Source organism: Mastigoproctus giganteus, chromosome 14, assembly GCF_048544385.1.
Source record: "Mastigoproctus giganteus isolate SK-2022 chromosome 14, ASM4854438v1, whole genome shotgun sequence".
Taxonomy (NCBI): domain Eukaryota; kingdom Metazoa; phylum Arthropoda; class Arachnida; order Uropygi; family Thelyphonidae; genus Mastigoproctus; species Mastigoproctus giganteus.
Window position 1 is genome coordinate 100,022,278 of NC_143588.1, and position 21,292 is coordinate 100,043,569.

Below are 21,292 nucleotides of genomic sequence, written 5' to 3' on the forward strand. Positions count from 1 at the left end.
TAACAGATATGCCAGGCACGGGGCTTACAGTTGTATATGGCATTTGAAACTATGCAAATCTCTTCCCAGCAGTCCTTTTACATGTATAGTAACGTGCTGAGTGGGTGTCCCATTTATGTCCACTATCTGTATGTTCTAGGAAAATAAATATATGAATTCTTCTAATAAGCTATTTAAGCAAGTTAATCAGATCAATATAGCTTCATACATATGGTAACCAGGGAAGAGAAAATTGATATGCATTTGTCTGGCAATTGTGTTGATAAAAAGAAAGAAAGAATTAGGAACACAATTGACTGAAGATACTGTCATAGGTATATGACATAAGAACAAACTGACTTGACTAATTTTGCAGCAGTCTGATAGCGGTGACACACCTTAAAAATGGAAGGGTACTGTGTATAACAGAGTGGCATCATGGCAAAGAGGAAAATCCAAACTGCTGTTAGGAGAAACATCCACAAGACAACAAAACAATCTTCCAAAAGAAAAATTCTGTGGTGTATGGAAATAAGGTGAACAAGTATAAAATGTGACATCATATATTACATAAAATTCAACATGGCCCTGATTTTTTTTGAATAACATAATTTTTTTAAATTTTCATGAAAGAATATTTCTTGGAATACATAAATCAATTATAAAAGAAAAGATACTATATAGCAAATTTAATTGACATTGCAATGTCAATCAAATTTAATTAAATCCATTTATAATTTTACCTATTGGAAATTTAACATTTAATCTATTGCTGAAGGAATGAAAAATTCTGATACAAATAAGTAGGTATGTAGATGAAGGTCTGTCTCATTTTAAAATCTTTACAGCGTGAATAGTTCTGAATATTTTGATTATAATAAAATATAATAATTTGATTAAAATTGCAGTAGTTTTCTTTTATAATTTCATAACTAATGTGTGTGAATATTTCTGAACTGGTTTTTTTTTTTAAATTTTTTATTTGTTTTATTTCTACAGCCCTCTGGAACTTGAAACAGCGATGCAAAGCAGATCTTAATACATGGATCATTCTGATGTATTACAGTTTGTCTCCCTAAAGCATGCCAGACATGCTCATCTGAATTCAGGTTTACAGATCTGGTTGACGATTCCATCTGGAAAATGTTCCTACTTTGAAGGAATTCATAGACTAATTAAGCTTTATATGGATGAGAATTGTCTATGAAAATCAATTCAGTGCCCATGGTACCTAAAGCCTTACATATGGCTCAAAGGTCTTGACCCTATATTTTTGGAGTAGTGAAGGCTCTGATTAATTCTTCAGGGCCATGTTATGTAGGTAATTTTACAAAAGAAAATACAGCATTTGTTCCTGTGATCATTATGAAATAAGGTTTATTTCCAATAATAAATAATTTAGAGAATGAAAGTTATTCGTGTGAAGACATTTTGCAGAATTCTGTGCTGTTTGATCAGTGTATTTCATGGCCTCTTCTATATAAAAGAAAGCCACCTGACAAACCGACAACCTACATACAACTTAAGATAAACTTTTTTTTTTTTTTTTCATTGCTGACTATGGTAACAATAGTGGCTCTCTTCTCTGAGGAACAGGGGCATGTTTCAAGGAGAAAACACAGATAATCAGTTTCAAGACTGGATTTTGACTTATCTCTAAGACAACACCACCACATGATCCTGGCTTCAAAGATGGTGCCCTTGGCAGTATGGTGTTTATGAAAGGCCCTGACCAGATTGGATGAGAGCTGCATAAGTTTCCCCACATGGAACTTCAAGTATCTCATTCAGTAAACAGGCAAACTGACCATAGAATACAAGGAATTTACAGGCCTGCACAGATGCATTGTGGTCTTAACACAAAATCAAAATGATACAACCAAACAGGCTATTTTCTCAATCAGTGGATGGGGAAGAACAAAGTACGGGCCCCCTTGCCATTACAATGCACTTTGGTTCCCAACTATAGCAGCTGACTTTTGTTGCAAGTTTCCAAAAGATTCATCAGGAATTCCAGTCCACAGGGATATCAGAGTTGTTGTTGTAGTAGTAGTAGTAGTAGTAGTAGTAGCATGTGATGCAAGAAAGCAAGTGTATGAGCTTATGCAGCATCAGCCAAAAAAAAAAAAAAAAAAAAAAAATCACACCATTCCCTCCAAATGCCTGTCCAGTTCCTCTTTAAATTTATCCAACCTATCAACTTCCACAACAGATGGAAGTTTGTTCCAGCAATTAACCACCCGCTGGCTAAATGCAAATTTCCGCACATCTATTCTACATCTGTCTTTTCTTAATTTGAATTTATGCCCCCTTAGGTTCGTAATCTGAACAAGTGGAAGGATCCCATCAGAATTCAACGTGATCAGCCCATTCAAGGCCTTATACACCTTGTTATTTGGTTTTTAGGAGCATTAGCAACTAAGGCCATATCTGGGGATATGCGGTGGTCATTCCCTGACCTTTCCGCATCCTCCGTATTTGGTGGCTCACAGGCTCGAACCCCGGTCTAATCAAGAAGCATGTGCTACGCACTGCTGCTCCTGCCCGCCTGGCTACGGAGGTGCCGGGATATCAGAGTAGCCCAATAAGCTGACATGGATAGAGGAGGGGAAGCACCCTTTCTGTATTGATCATATTGATCATCCTACCAAATTACAAAACAGGGGCATCAAATGGTCAAAAGCTACAAGTAATTTGGATAAGATCAGTAGATTTGCATACAGAAAAGAATGGCATGGATATCCTTTAACTGGGTCAAGAGCACCATCACTGACAACAATACTAACATAAATCTACATGCCAATCTTTCCAGTGGCCATATCCACTCATGACTAGCATACCTGCCAACTGTCATAAATCAGATATCAGAATACTTTTAACAGGGATCTGGCTTTAGCTGGGATGCTCTGTTGACATTAGCAGACAGTACTGTGTTCCAGTACTCTGAATGTCAACAATGAACTGCTCTAATGTATATACAGCATATTCCATGCATTAATTAGTTCCATTAAAGAACTTTACTGGAAAACTAATTAATTCAGGTCACATGCTGCCATGAAATGCAATAAACTGCATTTTAAAGTTCTTTGCTCCATTTTTTTTTTTTTTTTTTTTTTTGGTTCTGTTCAATTACACAAGATAGGCATAACATTTGAAATCCTGCGTTCTTGGATTTCAAAGCCTGAATGTAAAATGCATCACCAGTCAGTTTCTCTACGTGAATTTTTTCTTATATTAACTATAATATTTTATTGCTATTTATTCTTTGACTCACTCATATTGTTGACATTTTCTGACTGTCCATTCTTCCTTCTCCCACCTTTAGCTATGCTCCAATGAAATGCAGTTTATCTCAGCTAAAGGTGGGAGAAGCTTACTGCATTTTAAGGACCAAATCATAATGCAGCACTTTTTTATGTGAATACATCTTTAAATTTGGTCCAGTATAGGGGGGTCTCTACGAAAACTCTAGCGACCAAAAAAATGGCAAGATTTGTCGCGCTGATATCTCGTAAACTATAAATGATAATCTAATGATTTAAATTTTGTTAGATAGAGGGCTTATGTCCGTATCTAAAATGGTGGGTAGTGGGGTGTGCAGCAGTGAGGGGGAGGGGTAGCGCTTGCGCATGAACACTGAAAATGGCGACGCCGCACGGTGTTTGGGCAGTGTAACTTTGGATTGTGAAGAGATAGGATATTGAAATTGGTGTCGATTTGTAGAGAATAACAGGATCTACAATATTATTTAGCAATAATAACCAATAAAATAAAATTTGTAAAGTTATAAGCCGATAAGTGTGCTGAGCTGAAGAAAATTTTCATAATGTCGAAAAAATTGCAAAGGAAATATGAACAGTTGTGAGCTATGTAAGAAACGTATATCATTGGAAAGAAAAATTCAAAAGTTCAACTTGAAGTACATTTCGCATTGCCCACTACTCTGGGAAACACTTGTATAGCTTTAACCTTTGTAAGAAACATTGATGTAAATACTATGCCATATGTATCTTACTTCTCCTATCATCAGCCTTTGATAAATAAAATTATACTTCACTTATAACCAAGACTTTATTAGTTTACATCTTACCCATCCTCTAATAACACAAAGACAGATTCACGCCTTAAACGATTGCGGTTGTGTCCCTGCAACCCACCCCAATTATTTTTAATAAACAAACAAAAGCTTACCATCTCTCGCAGTCTGCTCTGCTTTTATGAGTTCCTTTGTACGAGTGACTTTTTGTTGAATATGATCAATGGCAACTTTGGTTTTATGCACATCAGGAATATGAGATCCAAATTCAATTTCTTCAAAACTAGTTATGCCAGCTACTGAACATGGAATAGCATCTGTGCTTCCAATGGATAAAAGGCTGGTATTGGACAGTGCGGCTTCCTAAGGTAAGAGTAAAATGTACAAATTAAACTGGTTATGTATTGACAAAGAGTTTTAAAATATTTCTACTTACTAAAATAAAAGTATATAAGGAATGTAAATTTCATTTTATTTCTTGGACTGAATGCTCTCATGTATGCAGAAACTGCATACTGCTAACAGGCAATGTCAGTACTTAAAAAAAAAAAAGCAATCAGTAATAGCTACAAACAGTTGTGAGCTATAGTGGGCTCGCACGGGCTCATGAGAGCCCATTATTTTTTTTGAAAATTTGTGAGTCCATTGTTGAGACAATCATTTATTTTACAAATGAAATCCTGGATGCAATTATTGAATATCCAGAGCTGAAACTACGGTTGGGCGAGCAGGACCCATCCCCAGCATTTTAATGGCGCAATCAATCAGTTATTATTTTAAAATTGCTTCATTTTTGATTTAATTAAAGTCGGACCTCTGTTTAACTAACTTATTTATAATGAATTTTTTTGAATTTCTTTTGGTAATTATATTTAAAATGGTTTCCATTGAACGAAGAAAATTTCCATGTAGCGAATGAATTAGAAGAGAACTTTGTATGTATTGTTATCACCTCTGGCCTTTAGGCAATTTAGATAATTAGAAAGTGCGAATTAAAGGTGAAAGGGATTACCATTTCACGTTAGTGGTGTCGGTAAAACCTATGCAGTCACATACTAAGAAGTCGTGCTAGTCAATATGCTTTCCATAGCCAGTCAGAGGATTAAGAAGATTCACAACACGGATTATAGCCTCTGGTCAACCTGTGTTGTGGTTCGCCTTTACTCCGACAAACGGGCATATGTTTTTCGGAGAAGTGAGTGATCCACGCCTTCCAGTAAATTTCTCCATCTATGTTTACATGGTCACAGTAGCTGAATATCAGAGTGATTCCAACATTTTGCACGGTATTCAAAGAACTAGTGAAAGTAGCAACGTAGGGGAGGGGTTAAGGCAACTAAGATATTATATAAACTTTAAGAAGATGAAATGTTGGCAGATTTTGAAACTTCATTGAGGCTTTCACTGTGTAGAAAATGTTCTAAACTTTAATGGCATACAGGCATTGCAAATGGCAATTGCGGGTTGGAGGAATTATCCAGCTTTGTGCAAACATTTTGAACCAGAAGTTAAATATTCTGGATTATTAAATCGATTTATAATCTGGAATTTTGTAACCATTTAGCACATCCTGCAGGAGCTCTCTTACCTTTCAGAAGCTTTACAGAATCATTATGGTAAGCAGATAAATTAATTATTCGAACTATAAATGCTATTGCTAGTTTGAAAAATTATGAAGCTAAAATTGAGAGTATGTTGAAGTGGAAAGAATTTGAAAGAATCAAATTCGAAAGTAAGAACGCATTTAAAATAATTACCTCGTGACAAGTTATTAAATGCATTGTTTTATCTTTAAAGGAAAAGTTATTAATGCAACAGAGTGATTTTAAATTAAATAAAGAAAATAACAATATCATTGAAAGAAATTTTAAACATTTGCTGCCGGAAATCGTGGAATATGAAAGAACTTTCGTCTCGGTGGCAACCGAATAAGAAATTTATTTTCTGATAAAATATGAAATAAAAATTAATGATTTTAGAGATTTTGTCAAAGACAGTTTATCTTTAAAATCGAGTGAAATTCCCTTTTCAATTAAGAAACCAGAAATATCTTGGAAACTATTGCGATTAGCACTGCTGAAGTTGAGCGAGCTTTCAGCGTAATGAATAATGTTGACAATCAAACACGTTGCAGATTATGAAGACCATACATCTAAATGGAAAACCATTGCTTCAATTTGATCCGGATCGTTACGTCAAATCATTCCTCTGTAATCACTGCTCAGCTATTGAGCAATTTAGAAGATCGACAACAAATATTAATAAAGAAGTAAATTGGCAATTTTTAGAATAAATTTTTCTTGAATATTTGTGAAATAATTTTTTTTCTCAAGTATTTTTTGATTTTTGTATACTTTTTCTAGAAAGTTTGTTTTTTATATAATACATGTATTTTTTTTTTATATTGTGGAGTGTTTTGTGATAGTTTTTATGTTATTTGTGATATAGGAAATATTTCATGTTATTTTTTATTCGCAATATTAAAATTTTATCATGAAAAAAATGTATCCATTATATTTCCCTAGTTGTTAAAAAAAAAGATGAATAAAAAAGTTGCACGTGTGCCGAGCATGCACAACATTTTTATGAAGATGAAACATCCTTCGCGTATCTTTTAGGTATTTTGATTTGTATATATTGATTACGAAATAAAAGAGCTTTATTATTCTAAATATTTTATTGATCATTCACAAATTTACATAATTTCTGGAAGACAAGATACAATGGATTTATAATAACTAAAGTAAGAGATGTACACTTGCAATTGCAACGTATCTAAATATCTCAGGAAAACAACGTTGATTGAAGTACCGATCTTTGTAGTTGAAGCAACATATGCAGCTGTTAAGGGCACCTAACAATGGAATGTAACAAAAATGTGAGACAAAAAAAATAAATTGTTGACAAATATTTGTATTATCACAGTCATATGACAAATACTTGTATCGTTGCAGTCATATGACAAATACTTGTATTGTTGCAATCATACTTACTGCAGGAAGTATGATTGTGAATTCATATTTGTGATATAGGAAATATTTCATGTTATTTTTTATTCGCAATATTGGAATTCGCAATACTGGAATTCAAAAAAGTTAGAACTCCAGACACCATTGTATCCAGTTATATCGTATAGGGGAGGCACGACGACCAGATTTTTAAGCTTTTTTTTTTTTTTTTCAGATAGACCTAGGAACATTTTACACATTGACTAAAAGCATGGTTAAGGGGGTAACAAGCCCCATCCATCCACCCTCCTGAATCTGCCCCTGAGTTGAGATATCATGTGCCTCTGGTGGAATCCAGGGATGATGTCACTTCCATGACCGATAAAATTTACTGGGTAGAAAGTCAGAAAAACTGCGAGCCCATTTTTAAATTTTCACAGCTCACCACTGGCTACAAATATAATTAAATGATACTTTTTCAGTAAACTATAAAAAAAATTAATTTATTGAAATGCAAAAAGTAAGAATTTTTTTTTTTTTTTTTCGTTTTTAAAAATTTCCTAACCTGTACAATACCCAATTAAACTAATATATTCACATTTCTAAATTTTTTTTTTTTTTTATGTGAACCCCAAACACGAGAGGTATTAGAACCTATAGTACTTAGTACCGTGCTTGGGTTGGAGGTTGAGAAGACGAAAGAAGATATTTGTTGACATTGGACTTGAACTTCTGTAGATTGTAATTTTCAGGAAATACGTATGAAGGAAGGTTGTTCCAGAAAACGGCATTTGAATGAATAAATGAGGAAGATGAAAAGTTGGTTCTGTGGGTTTGAAGTTGGACAGTAAATGGATGTTGGCTGGTAGCGGCACGTGTTCGGACTGTTTTGAAAGAGAGAGCGGGAATTATAGAAGCCAATTCAGAAGAACAGTGCCCATGGAAGTATCTGCAAAAGAGGCAAGCAGCAGAAACAGTGCGTCTATGAGAAAGCGAGTGGAGAGACTCTGTTAGAGATGAGTCATTAATTAACCTAACTGCCCTCTTCTGAATGGAATCAAGAAGCCTGAGAGAGGTTTTGGGGGCACCACCCCAAATGTGGGAACAATATTCCATGGCAGGGAGGATTTGCGATTTATACAGAGTGAGCAGCTGTTTGGAAGAAAAGTAACGCCTAGAGCGAAAGAGAAAACCAAGTTTTTTAGATGCAGAGGAAGCAATATTTGTAATGTGCTTGTGCCAAGAGAGATTAGAAGTCAGGGTAATCCCCAAAAGAGATATATCCTTTTGCCTAGAAATTGGAGTGTCACTAAAGATAAGCATAGGAGCAGAAGAATCCTTTTTGCGAGATATAAGACAAGACTGAGTTTTAGAAGGGTTGAAATCAACTAAGTTGTCTTTGTCCCACTGGAGAATTACCTGAAGATCGGCATTTAAGGAATTGGTAGCAGATTTTCGAGAAATTGAAGCTGATTGAGCAGGACAAGATTTCTCAAAACGGAAAGTTGAATGCAATGTGCTATCATCGGCAAAACTATGGATAGGATTTCCAGTCAATGGAAGAAGGTCATTGATATACAAGAGGAAAAGAGTGGGGGAAAGAACTGAACCTTGGGGGACACCGGCATTAGTGGAGAAGTTAGAAGACAGAGAGCCATCTACCATCACCCTCAGTGAGCGATCAGAGAGAAAACTGGATAACCAATTACTAAAAACAGTTGGCAAACCATAAGACGGAAGCTTGTTTAGAAGACCTTTATGCCAAACACGATCAAAAGCCTTTGAGATGTCAAGAGCAACTACTTGTGTTTCACCGAACCTTTCCATTGAAGTAGTCCATAAATGGGTAACATAAGCCAGGATATCACCAGTGGATCGACACTGGCGGAATCCATACTGGTGATCGTTGATCAGACGGAAGGTTTCTAGGTAGTTTAAGAGTTGGCGGTTAATTGATTTCTCCATTACTTTAGAAAGAGTAGAAGTAATTGCAATGGGACGATAATTGGATGGGAGGGATTTGTCACCCTTTTTAGGAACTGGCTGGATATGAGCAAATTTCCAAGCAGAAGGAAAAACACCTTTGGAATAAGAAAGTGAAAAAAGGCGGCAAAGAATAGGAGTAAGTTCAGGAGCACAGATTTTGAGAACAAGTGGAGAAATACCATCAGGACCTGGAGCTTTCTTAGCATCAAGATTCATCAAAATCCTTCTGATATCCTTTTGACGGAAGACCACAGGAGGCATTGAATGGACCGTGTTGGGAATGGTGGGAGGTGTTTTACCAAGTTCATTAATACATGAGCTGGAAGAAAAATGGGATGCTAGCAGGTCAGCTTTATCCTTGGCTGAAGTGACAACAGAACCATCTGGTTTGGACAGAGGTGGAAGCAAAGATGGCCAAAAGTTGAGGCCAATAGCTTTGGCAAGAGACCAGAATGCTCGGCTACCATTAGGGCAAGAAGCAAGTTTTCTACTCTTAGCCTGTTCAAACTCTAGTTTGGACTGATTAATAACTGCTTTACAATTGTTGCGAGCTTTGGTGTAGGCAGAAAATGAAACTGAAGAATTAGAAACAAGCCAATTACGATATGCAACATTCTTCTCTTGAACAGCCTTAGCACATTTATTGGAAAACCAAGGTTTAGATAAAGGATGAGATTTTAAAGTGGAGTGTGGGATAAAGGATTTCATTCCTGCAAGAATAATTTCACTGACACGATCTGAGCAAACGTTGACATCAGAAGTTTTGAAACAGTAATCCGACCAAGGAAAAGAAGAAAAGAAGTCACGCAGGTCATCCCATTTTGCATTCTTGTAATGCCAAACAACACGAGGTTGGGAATAGCCATGAGATAAAGGTTCCATTGGAGAAGAGACAATCACCAAGTTGTGATCGGAAGTGCCTAAAGGACCTCTCACTTCGACCGTGTACTTAGAAGGGTTGTTTGTGAGAAAAAGATCAAGCGTATTGGCTGTATGATTCGGATTGTCCGGTATTCTTGTAGGTAAATGAACAATCTGTGCTAGGTCATTAGTAATTGCAAAAGCCTCAGCATCTCGACCTGCTGGGTCGGTGTGACTAGAAAACGGAAGCCAGCTGGAGTTGTGAACATTAAAATCACCAAGGAAAATTACCTCACTGTTAGGAAAGTTGGACTGGAGAAAGTCAAGTTGCAATGAGAGGAAGTCAAAGAGCTCCAAGTGATTAGTGGAGTTGGGAGAACGGTAGAGACAACAGATGAATTTGACACAATGAGGTAGAGAGATTTTAAGCCAGTGAAGATCGAAGAGAGGAGATTCCAAATTGCCAAGTCTCTGACAGGGAATATCAGAACGGACATATGCACAAGTACCACCTTTGAGGCGAAAGGAATCATACAGCGAATAATTTGGGCATCTGAGATGAGCAGTAGTTGAATCAACCGATAACTGAGATTCTGTCAGAAAAAGTACATGTGGTTTGGCAGACTGCAAGTGGAAATGGACATCGTTGAGATTAGAATTGAGACCACGTATATTTGTGAAATGAATTAGGAAGTCCTTGGGAGGTTTAGATCTTTTCGCAGATAAGCTTGTTCTATTAGTTTGACAATTCATGGTGTATTCAATAGTAAGAAAAAGTGGGTGGGACATGCTGTATGAAGTAATGAAATTTTTGGATATGGTGTACATGTGGTAAGAATACACCCAGATCCTTGACATAACGTGGCCTCGACAATGCTCCCCGCATACACACTACTCGGACTCCCTCCAGTCACTATCTGGCAGAGTAGAGGTAGCAAGATTATACACTAGCTGATCCGGAAGCCTCCTAGAGAGTTACCAATAGGTTCGGTCCGGTGTACTAACTAGCGGCCGGCCTGCGAAAACCGTTTTAGAGCTGTACCCTCGAAATGTAAGGAATATTGGATCTCGCCACGACGTTCATCATAACCTCAAAAGTTATCAATCATACTGCATGATGGAAGAGATAGGGAAGGGTTGACCGGAACTTAGCTCTAGAGACTAAACATGGGTTCCACCACTTCAAGCCTCCAATAAGCAAAGTGGTGGTATTTCACCGGTTGATGAGAGTCATCTACCACCTAGTACTGTCTGGTAACATAGAGGGGCGGCGTTCCTCCATGTGGTGTGGGCGCCACACCTCGACCCCTGCTTACGTTGGTTCACACCTGGGTGGTCACCCACCATGTGCTTGTGCATGGAGGTTATACCCAGGATTACTAACAGTCCCACTGTCGTGAAGGTGCAAGCAGAGGATTTGGCTGTCACAGACCGTCCGGACTTCGCCGAAATTGGGTCCACTTGACTTGAGTGTCACCCGAATATCAATTCCATCAGCGTTTTAGACTCCCAGGTAGCAAGTACAGCTTGTCTGGCATATCTGAGAGAATGTCTGTGACAACCTCAAGGAATTCTACCATTTTACCATAGAATTCTCTCTTCAGGCCAGAATTAAGAGTTCCACCCTTTCAAAATCTGTAACCCAAAGATGATTTGTTGGGGAGTGGGCTGGGAAGCAGAACGGGATGAAAACAATCCTGAATTTTTTTTTCAGTGTAAAGCACACATTTTTTCAGATTACTCTTCTACTAAAATTTAATTGGTTAAGTGTTATTTATTAAGAAATAAAATAACTATGAGGATTGCTTTCATTATAACCATTTACTTATACAGATTCCCAATTTCTAGCTTAGAACCTTAAGCCATGGTGTAAACCCTTTAATATGTAATATACAAGTAATGGTTTTAAGTTACATTCTAAAAATGCATATAATACCATACAATAGTATCACATTTGCCTCAAAATGGAATGGACATTTCTTTTTTATATCATTTTATGACTCGAGGTTATGCAACAAAAAACCATTATAAGTTTAAGCACACCTGAACATGGTATGTTTAAAAACAAAAGACTCCTGGTCAAACCACAGAATTGGCAACTCTAGACAGAATAGGCGTTCTGCACTGATTAAAGAGCACCCAACTGCAAAATCCCGGTTTATATAGTTGCAAATGAAAATGTTGTTATTTGGTTTTTAGGAGCATTAGCAACTAAGGCCATATTGCTTCGGGGATATGTGGTGGTCATTCCTTGACCTTTCCGCATCCTCCGTATTTGGTGGTTACGGGCTCGAACCCCGGACTAATCAAGAAGCGGCAAATGAAAATACTTTCAATATTAACGTATATGTGACCTGGGGGTAATAGTGCAGTCAAATATGAAGTTCGCTGAGCAGTGCAGACGGGCTGCCAGGGCAGGTCATGGAGTTTTGTCAATGATATATAGGAATTTTAATAGCAGAGACAGGGAGGTGATTATCCCGTTATACAAGGCAACGGTCAGGCCACATCTAGAGTACTGTGTACAGGTCTGGAGGCCTCATTTTAGGAAGGACGTAGAGTTGCTAGAATGAGTACAAAGAAGGGCAACAAGACTGATGAGGGAAACAAAGGGGTGCTCTTACCAAGAAAGGCTTAAGTTCTGCAAATTGCAGCACCTGAAGAGTAGGCACCTGCGAGGTGATCTGATTGAGGTGTATAAGGCCTTGAATGGGTTGAGCAAGCTGAATGCTGATGGGATTCTTCCTCTTTCTCAGATTAAGAACCTGAGGGGGCACAGTTTCAAATTGAGGAAAGATAGTTGTAGAATAGATGTGTGGAAATTTGCCTTTAGCCAGCGGGTAGTTGATTGGTGGAACAGACTTCCATCTTTTGTTGTGGAAGCTAATAGCCTAAATAAATTTAAGGCTGAGCTGGACTGGCATTTGGAACGAATGGAGGAGTGAAATGGGAGGGTTTTTTTTAATTTTTTTATTTTTTTGGCTGATGCTGCATAAACTTGCTTTCTTGCATTGTATGCCTCAACTAATGCTAATGCGTACACACACGACAAAGTACAATACAGTTTTGTAAAGTATGGTTACCAAGGACGCTACAGCTGAGTAGCCAAGAGTAAGGGTACACAAGTACACATATTTGCGTGAATGTGGTTCCAGCCAGTGTGACTACTAAATGCAGAGTTGTATCTTGTGTGACTTCTCTGACCTTATCTTGCGTGGTCGTCCTGGAGTATAAAAAGATAATTTTATTTTTTGGGCAAATTGCTGCTATGGATAAAGGGATGGTTGAGTGGGAAAACACAGAGAGTGGTAATCAATAAACATTGATCTTCATGGACTAATGATATTAGTGGAGTTCCCCAGGGTTAGATGTTGGGCCCATTGTTGTTTTCTATATTTATCAATGATACTGAAGACATAACAGGCTTAATGTCCAAGTATGCAGACGACATGAATGTTGGCAGGGTTGTTAATGACAGTAATGAGAGCACACCACTGCAACAGGATCTAGAAAAGTTAAGCAGATAGGCTGAGAAATTGCAATTGAAGTACTCAGGGTACTGGAAAATGAAAAAATACCATTTTCCAGTACCCTGGGGGGGCATAATTGTGAAGTCAGATATGAAGCTCTCTGAGCAATGCAAACAGGCTTCCAAGACTGTTCATGGGTTTTTGTCAACTATATACAGGAATTTTGCTGGCAAGGATAAGGAGGTGATAATCCCATTGTATAAAGAATTGGTCAGGTCACATTTTGAGTAGTGTATACAGGTCTGGAGGCTTCATTTTAGGAAGGATGTACAGCTGCTGGAACGAGTACAGAGAAGGGTAACAAGATTGGTGAGGGAAACAAAGGGGCACTCTTACCAAGAAAGGTTTCAGTTCTGCAAATTGCAGCATATGGAGACTACACACCTGCGAGGTAATCTGATTGAAGCATTTAAGGCTTTGAATGGATTGAGCAAACTCAATGCTCATGGGATTCTTCCTCTTGCTGAGACTACACACGAGGGTGCACAAATACAAATTGAGAAAGGATGGATGAAGAACAGATATGCAAAAGTTTGCCTTTAGTTGGCAGGTGATTGATTGCTGGAACAAACTTCCATCTGTTGTTGTGGAAGTTGACAGCATAAATAAATTCAAGGAAGGACTAGACAAACTATTGGAAGGAATGAATAAGTAAAATGGGAGGTCTTTTTTTTTTTTTTTTTTTTGCTGATGCTGTATAAGCTTGCTTTCTTGCGTCATTTGCCAATACTAATGCTATTTATTGTGGTATTTTTTTGTTAATTTTATGTATAGAATATGCTTTTCCTGATATTTATTTTATGGCCCACAGAGAAAAGATAAACTTCAGAGAATAAATAAATCAGGCAATTGTGTGGCTAAGACAAAACCTTATTGAACAGTTGTATAACCTTGTTTGTTACTGCATAAAATAGTGTATATTTTCTTTTTTTATTCAATATATATATACTATACTTAATGTACATGTATATAACATTATTTATTAAATAAAGAATGCATCAATGACAGCATAAAAGAGATGCAAAAATTTGTTACTAAAATTTGTTGCCCATTATTCTATGAGAAAATTGCACCTGATTTATGAATTTTTGATGTGAACTTCTCAGGATGCAAGGTGCTTGTAAATCAGAAGATTACTCTATATGTAATAAAAACCATAAAAATGGAGATAATGCTTTAAAACCAGCCTATATGGAAAGTCTGAAACTAAAACCAATTTCAGTTCTGCAAATTGCAGCATATGGAGACTACACACCTGCGAGGTAATCTGATTGAGGCATTTAAGGCTTTGAATGGATTGAGCAAGCTCAATGCTCATGGGATTCTTCCTCTTGCTGAGACTACACACGAGGGTGCATAAATACAAATTGAGAATTTTTCATGTTTCAGCTCCACTTGCCCTTCCTTGAATTGGAAGGGCAAGTGGAGCTGAAACATGAAAAATTTGCTTTAAATTTTTTGATAAATTTTTACAGACAGAAGGGAAGGTATGGGGTGAGAAGAGTCATATTACTCATAAAAAATAATGCCAGTATGAATTGGGAAATGCTCTTATCATGCACATGATAAGAGCATTTCCCTTGAATGGGTTGAGCACGCTGAATTCTGATGGAATCCTTCCACTTGTTCAGATTACGAACCTAAGGGGGCATAAATTCAAATTAAGAAAAGACAGATGTAGATTAGATGTGTGGAAATTTGCCTTTAGCCAGCGGGTGATTAATTGCTGGAACAAACTTCCATCTGTCGTGGAAGTTGATAGGTTGAATAAATTTAAGGAGGAACTGGACAGGCATTTGGAGGGAATGGTGTGATTTGTTTTTTTTTTTTTTTTTGGTTGATGCTGCATAAGCTCATACACTTGCTTTCTTGCATCAAATGCCACTGCTACTACTACTACATTTCTGTGCATGATAAGAGCATTTCCCAATTCATACTGGCATTGAGGTTGTAGGATGTGAAACAGTAGGAATCAAAGTAAAAATTACATCAGGGGCATATGCCACAATGCTCTCCCTAGGATCTGTTGAATGGCGCACCGCGCGGTGAATTTAATTGACTGCCCGCCTAAAATTTAAGCGATTGTCGCAGTACCATATGGTACTGCTCACTGATCTCAATCAATATTGATTTGAACATACTATGCGACCGAGGTCAATGCGACAGGAGCATATAATGTTAAATTATGCAATTAATTTTTGCTCTGGATAGCTCTGGACAGTCACATTTATAAATAACAGAAAATTTTATAATATTGTAAAGTATTACAATTCCCCACCTGGCTAGTTCATAATGCCACCTGGCTGGCAAAACTTTCTGGGGAGAACACTGTGCCACTTTATGACAAAAACCTTTATACATAGATGGAATGAGTATGTGTCTTGTTAAGGGAGATTTTGATCTTCCACTTACTGATAGAGCAATTGGGTGGAAAGTTACAGTGGGAGATTAAATTAACTAGATAGATAACTATTATTGATATAAGCATATTAAGTAAAGTACTAGGGGGCAAGAATATTCTGGACCTAATCATCACCTGTGATCCTAAGAAATCACAGGGCCAATAGTACACAGAAAAATCCTTAGCAGGAAGAGTTCATGAAGTAGAAAAAATTGGACAGATGGGCTGATAAGTGGCAACTGAGGTTTAACATACCAATTGGGTGGTACCACTCAAAATGGCAGAGAAACAAAGACACCTAGCGATAACTGTACACTCCAACATAAGAGTTCTCTGAACAGTGCAGACAGTTGCTAAAATAGCTCACGGGGTTCCATTAATGATATATACAGGAATTTTGAAGACAGGAACAAGGAGGCAATTACCTCATTATATAAGGCAACGGTCACGCTACATCTTGAGAACAGGTCTGGAAGCCTCAATTTAAGAAAGGTGCGAATCTCTTGGAATGAGTGCTGAGAAGAGCAACCAAATTAGTGAAGAACACAAAAGGGTACGCTTACCACAAAAGACTGGTTCTGCAAATTCCAGCACTTGGAAACTTGGAACTTCTGAGGATAACTGATTAAAGTGTTTAAGGCTTTAAATGGCTTGAGTAGACCTTAATGATGCTGATACGCATGCATGAGGAACTTTTGGCAGCGCAAAATATTTGCAGAGAAGTGTTAGAATACTCAGATCATATGTTTTGCTAATCTCCCGTATTCTATCCAGCTAAACTATATGCTACATTCTATGCTATATACTATCTACACAATAGCCTTAGAGACAGACTAAGAGAAGAATGTATTGATAATGACAAGCAAGCAAGCATTAGAAGAAAGAGGAAATAGGACAGCATGTAGAGAAAATAGACAATGTATGCATAATTTTTCAATTTTTTCAAGGCAACTGTTGTTAGGCCTACTGAAATGAGTTTTGTGGGCAGGGTGTGCTACACTTCATTTGATGAAAGATACATCATTGTTCCTTATGTGGGAAAAGAAGATAGTTTCGTATTTGTGGCTTACAATAACACACGATAGACAATTAGATAAGAAATAAGGTCATTGTGACTATGCTCAACATGGCTGAAATATGTGTGGTACAGCTCCTACTACTGTTGATACAAGGGAAAATACATCTGCAATTATTTATAATGTCTTTCACAATTTAAAAAAGAGAATTTGCAATTCAAATGGAAGTTTTATGGATTTTACCAGCTGAAACAATATAAACTTGTGTATCAAGTTTGTGTTTGCATAGAAACTTGTGTTTGCAGACGATACGAAGGTTGGCAGGGTTGTCAAGGACACTACTGACACTATGCTGCTGCAACAGGATCTGGAAAGGTTGAGCAGATGGGCTGAGAGGTGGCAAATGAAGTTTAACATTGACAAATGTAAAGTACTACATATGGGAAACAGCAACCCCAGAGCAACGTATCAACTCTGTGGTACTACACTGACAGTGGTAGAGAATGAAAGGGACCTGGGGGTGGTTGTGCAGGCAGATATGAAGTTCTCTGAGCAGTGCAGACAGGCTGCAAGAGTAGCTCATGGTGTATTGTCAATGATATATAGGAATTTTTCTAGCAGGGATAAGGAGGTGATTATTCCCTTGTATAAGGCAATGGTCAGGCCACACCTAGAGTACTGTATACAGGCCTGGAGACCTCATTTCAAGAAGGATGTAGAGCTGCTGGAACGAGTACAGAGAAGGGCAACAAGATTAGTGAATGGAACAAAGGGGTACTCTTACGAAGAAAGGCTTAAGTTTTGCGAATTACAGTGTCTGGAGACTAGACACCAGCGAGGTGATCTGATAGAGGTGTACAAAGCCTTGAATGGTTTGAGCATGCTCAATGCTGATGGGATTCTTCCTCTTGCTCAGAATAATCACCTAAGAGGGCATAAATTCAAATTGAGGAAAGACAGATGTAGGATAGATGTGCGGAAATTTGCCTTTAGCCAGCGGGTGGTTGGTAGGTGGAACAGACTTCCATCCCTTGTCGTGGAAGTTGATAGCCTAAATAAGTTTAAGGCTCGGCTGGACAGGTATTTCGAATGAACAGAGGGGTGAAGTGGAAGTGGTTATTTTTTATTTATTTATTTTACTTTAATTTTTTTGGCTGATGCTGCATAAGCTTGCTTTCTTGCATCAAATGCCTCTACTAATGCTAATGCTAATCAACAATTTGGCACATTATCACACGGCTGTTAATGGATAATACATCTCTCACTAAATCAATACTTTATAATAAAAATAATTTAATGAATCATTTTAATTACTTATTTTAGTAATATGCATGGACTGTAGTCACACAGATGTTAACAGGTTAAACTACTTGAGACATTTCAGCTGATTTAATTATACAAGGTTATTTTTGATTTATTAATTTATGACTAAAATTAATGGAACATAGATAAACTAATCAATCAGAATGTCATGATCCTTCTTAAGCGATTTTCTGGTATTACATGCGAAAAGTATTTCATCTTTTGTGAAATGTACAAAGGAAGTTAGGAAGTTAGGCAAGCGAAGGCAGATTACGAGAAATCTTTGAAAAGAAATGCTAAGATGTTGTTATTGTTATTTGATTTTTAGGAGCATTAGCAACTAAGGCCATATTGCTCCGGGATATGCGGTGGTCATTCCCTGACCTTTCCGCATCCTCCGTATTTAGTGGTGACGGGCTCGAACCCCGGTCTAATCCAGAAGCGAGTGCTACGCACTGCTGCTCCTTCCCACCTGGCTACGGAGGCGGCCCGAAAGAAATGCTAAGAAAAACAGCAAGGACTTCTTTAGTTATATAAACTCTAGAAGGAAGGGATGAATCAGATTGGTCCACTTAATAGCGATGGTTAGACTTGATGATCCTGCTCAGTTAGCTGATAATCTGAATGAGTATTTTGCATCTACATTCACATATGAGGAGTTATTATGGGAAGAAAATGCTAGATGTTTATCAAAATGTAACACGGTGCTTAATGATTTTGTAATAACTGAGAGCAGAGTGGAGGGAAAATTGTTGAAGTTAAACATAAGAAAGGCACCTAGGGTGGATGGTATCTATCTAGTTATTTTAAAGGAGGCAGCAAAGGAAGTAAGCAAACCCTTAGGCATAATTATGAGAGCATCCTTGGACTCAGGGGAAGTCCCCATGGACTGGAGATGTGCAAATGTATCCCCAATTCACAAAGAGGGTTTTAAGGATGACACGAGTAATTACAGACCAGTTAGTTTACCTTCTGTTCTGGGGAAAATAATGGAGTCACTGATTAGACAAAGGGTGATAATTAATGGGTGCTGCTCTTCGTGGACTAATGTTACTGGTGGAGTCCCACAGGGTTCGGTGTTGGGTCCACTGTTGTTTTGTATATTTATCAATGATATTGATGAAGGTATATCAGGCTTAGTGTCGAAGTTTGCAGATGATACAAAGGTTGGCAGGGTTGTTAATGACAGTAATGGCAGTGTGCTACTGCAACAGGGTCTAGATAATTTGGGCAGATGGGCTAAGAAGTGGCAACTGAAGTTTAACTTTGACAAATGCAAAGTACTGCATATGGGTAGAAGCAACCCCAGAGAAACGTACCAACTGTGTGGTACTACACTTAAGGTGGTAGAAAATGAAAAAGACCTGGGAGTAATTGTGCAGTCAGATATGAAGTTTTCTGAGCAATGCAGACAGGCTGCCAGGGCAGGTCATGGGGTTTTGTCAATGATATATAGGAATTTTGCTAGCAGGGAGAAGGAGGTGATTGTCCCTCTGTATAAGGCAATAGGTCAGGCCACGTACAGGTCAGGCCGCGCCTTGAGTACTGCGTACAGGTCTGGAGGCCTCATTTTAGGAAGGATGTAGATTTACTTGAGCATGTACAGAGAAGGGCAACAAGATTGGTGAGGGGAATGAAGGGATCCTCTTACCAAGAGAGGCTTAAGTTCTGCAAACTGCAGTGGCTGGAAACTAGGCACCTGCACGGTGATCTGATTGAGGTGTATAAGGCCTTGAATGGGTTGAGCATGCTGAATTCTGATGGGATCCTTCCACTTGTTCATATTACGAACCTAAGGGTGTATAAATTAAAATTAAGAAAAGACGGATGTAGAATAGATGTGTGGAAATTTGCCTTTAGCCGGCGGGTGGTTAATTGCTGGAACAAACTTCCATCTGTAGTTGTGGAAGTTGATAGGTTAAATAAATTTAAGGAGGAACTGGACAAGCATTTGGAGGGAATGGTGTGATTTTTTTTTTTTTTTTTTTTGGCTGATGCTGCATAAGCTCGCTGCATAAGCTGGCATGTGATGCAAAAAAGCTTGCTTTCCCGCATCACATGCCACTACTACTACTATTAAACATGCATTGCAGGATCATCTAGACATGACTGCAGTAATAATTCAGACACAGCATGGGTTTGTTAAGGGAAAGTCTTGTCTGACAAATCTGATTGGGTACTATGATGTGGTTACAAAGGAACTGGATGCAAAAAATAATTTTGCTATCATATACTTGGATTTCAGGAAATCTTTTGATGCTGTTGTGCATGGAAGACTACTGTACAAATTGGAGCAGTATGGTATTAAGGGTAAGTTGCTACAATGGATAAAAGGGTGGTTGAGTGGGAGAAGACAGAGTGGTAATCAATGGATGCTGCTCTTCGTGGACTAATGTTATTAGTGGAGTCCCCCAGGGTTCAGTGTTGGGGCCACTGTTGTTTTGTATATTTATCAGTGATATTGATGAGGTATATCAGGCTACAATTATGATTACAGTGGCACTGCATGTTGTGGCTGTGTTAAAATGTGCTCTCAGTTTATTAAAATTTGGTGGTTTGAGGCATAAAAAACTGAAAATAATCTTACCGTAAGGAAGAAGGGGTAAAGAGGATTCATTAGCCATATATTTTATGTCTGAGTGGTAAATATTTAGGCTCTAAGACTAAAATAAAGTTTCACTGTTAGCACATTCGAAGAATACAGAAGATTATGCAGCAGTTTAATGCTATATGAAAGGAATTTAAATTTTGAAATACAGAAGCGAATATTTTAAAACGTAAGAAATCACTGCCACCTTATGAATAAATTCTTTGCCTGAAGATATAAAAATTAATTGTGTAAATCTAATGAATAATCCATATATATATATATATATCTGTATTGATACATAAATATATATAGTAGTAATATAAAACTTTTAAGAAGCCAAATAAGTAGAAAAAGGAAAATAACAAAAGTTATCGTATGTCTAATGCTCTAAAACGCACAGTGCAGCAGTAAAGGAAGCAAAAGGATATAAATAATGTGTGGTTTGTAAAATAAATAAAGTGTCTGTGAAAATGGAAATGAAAAGTACACATGGTGCCTGAACTACGAGAAGTTAAGGGATAGTCGAAAGTGAAGTAGTGTTTAAACAGGTAAAAGAATTTGAAAAACCTACAAAAAAGTACAAAAAACAACTGGGACTGAGGAAACAAACAAAAAAAAAAAAATAAATAAATAAAAATGAAAA

At 37.6% G+C, this 21,292-nt stretch overlaps 1 protein-coding gene across 3 annotated transcripts in view; it reads right to left on the bottom strand.

Annotated features, from left to right (window-relative positions):
* LOC150075440 (transmembrane and coiled-coil domains protein 2-like) overlaps positions 1-21,292 on the bottom strand; it is a 155,949-nt gene that overhangs the window by 94,118 nt on the left and 40,539 nt on the right. For all 3 annotated transcript variants that reach the window (XM_090389306.1, XM_090389308.1, XM_090389305.1), the window contains exon 3: positions 4,171-4,378. In XM_090389306.1, the coding sequence (XP_090245432.1) occupies positions 4,171-4,378 (208 nt within the window). The remainder of the gene's footprint in view (positions 1-4,170; positions 4,379-21,292) is intronic.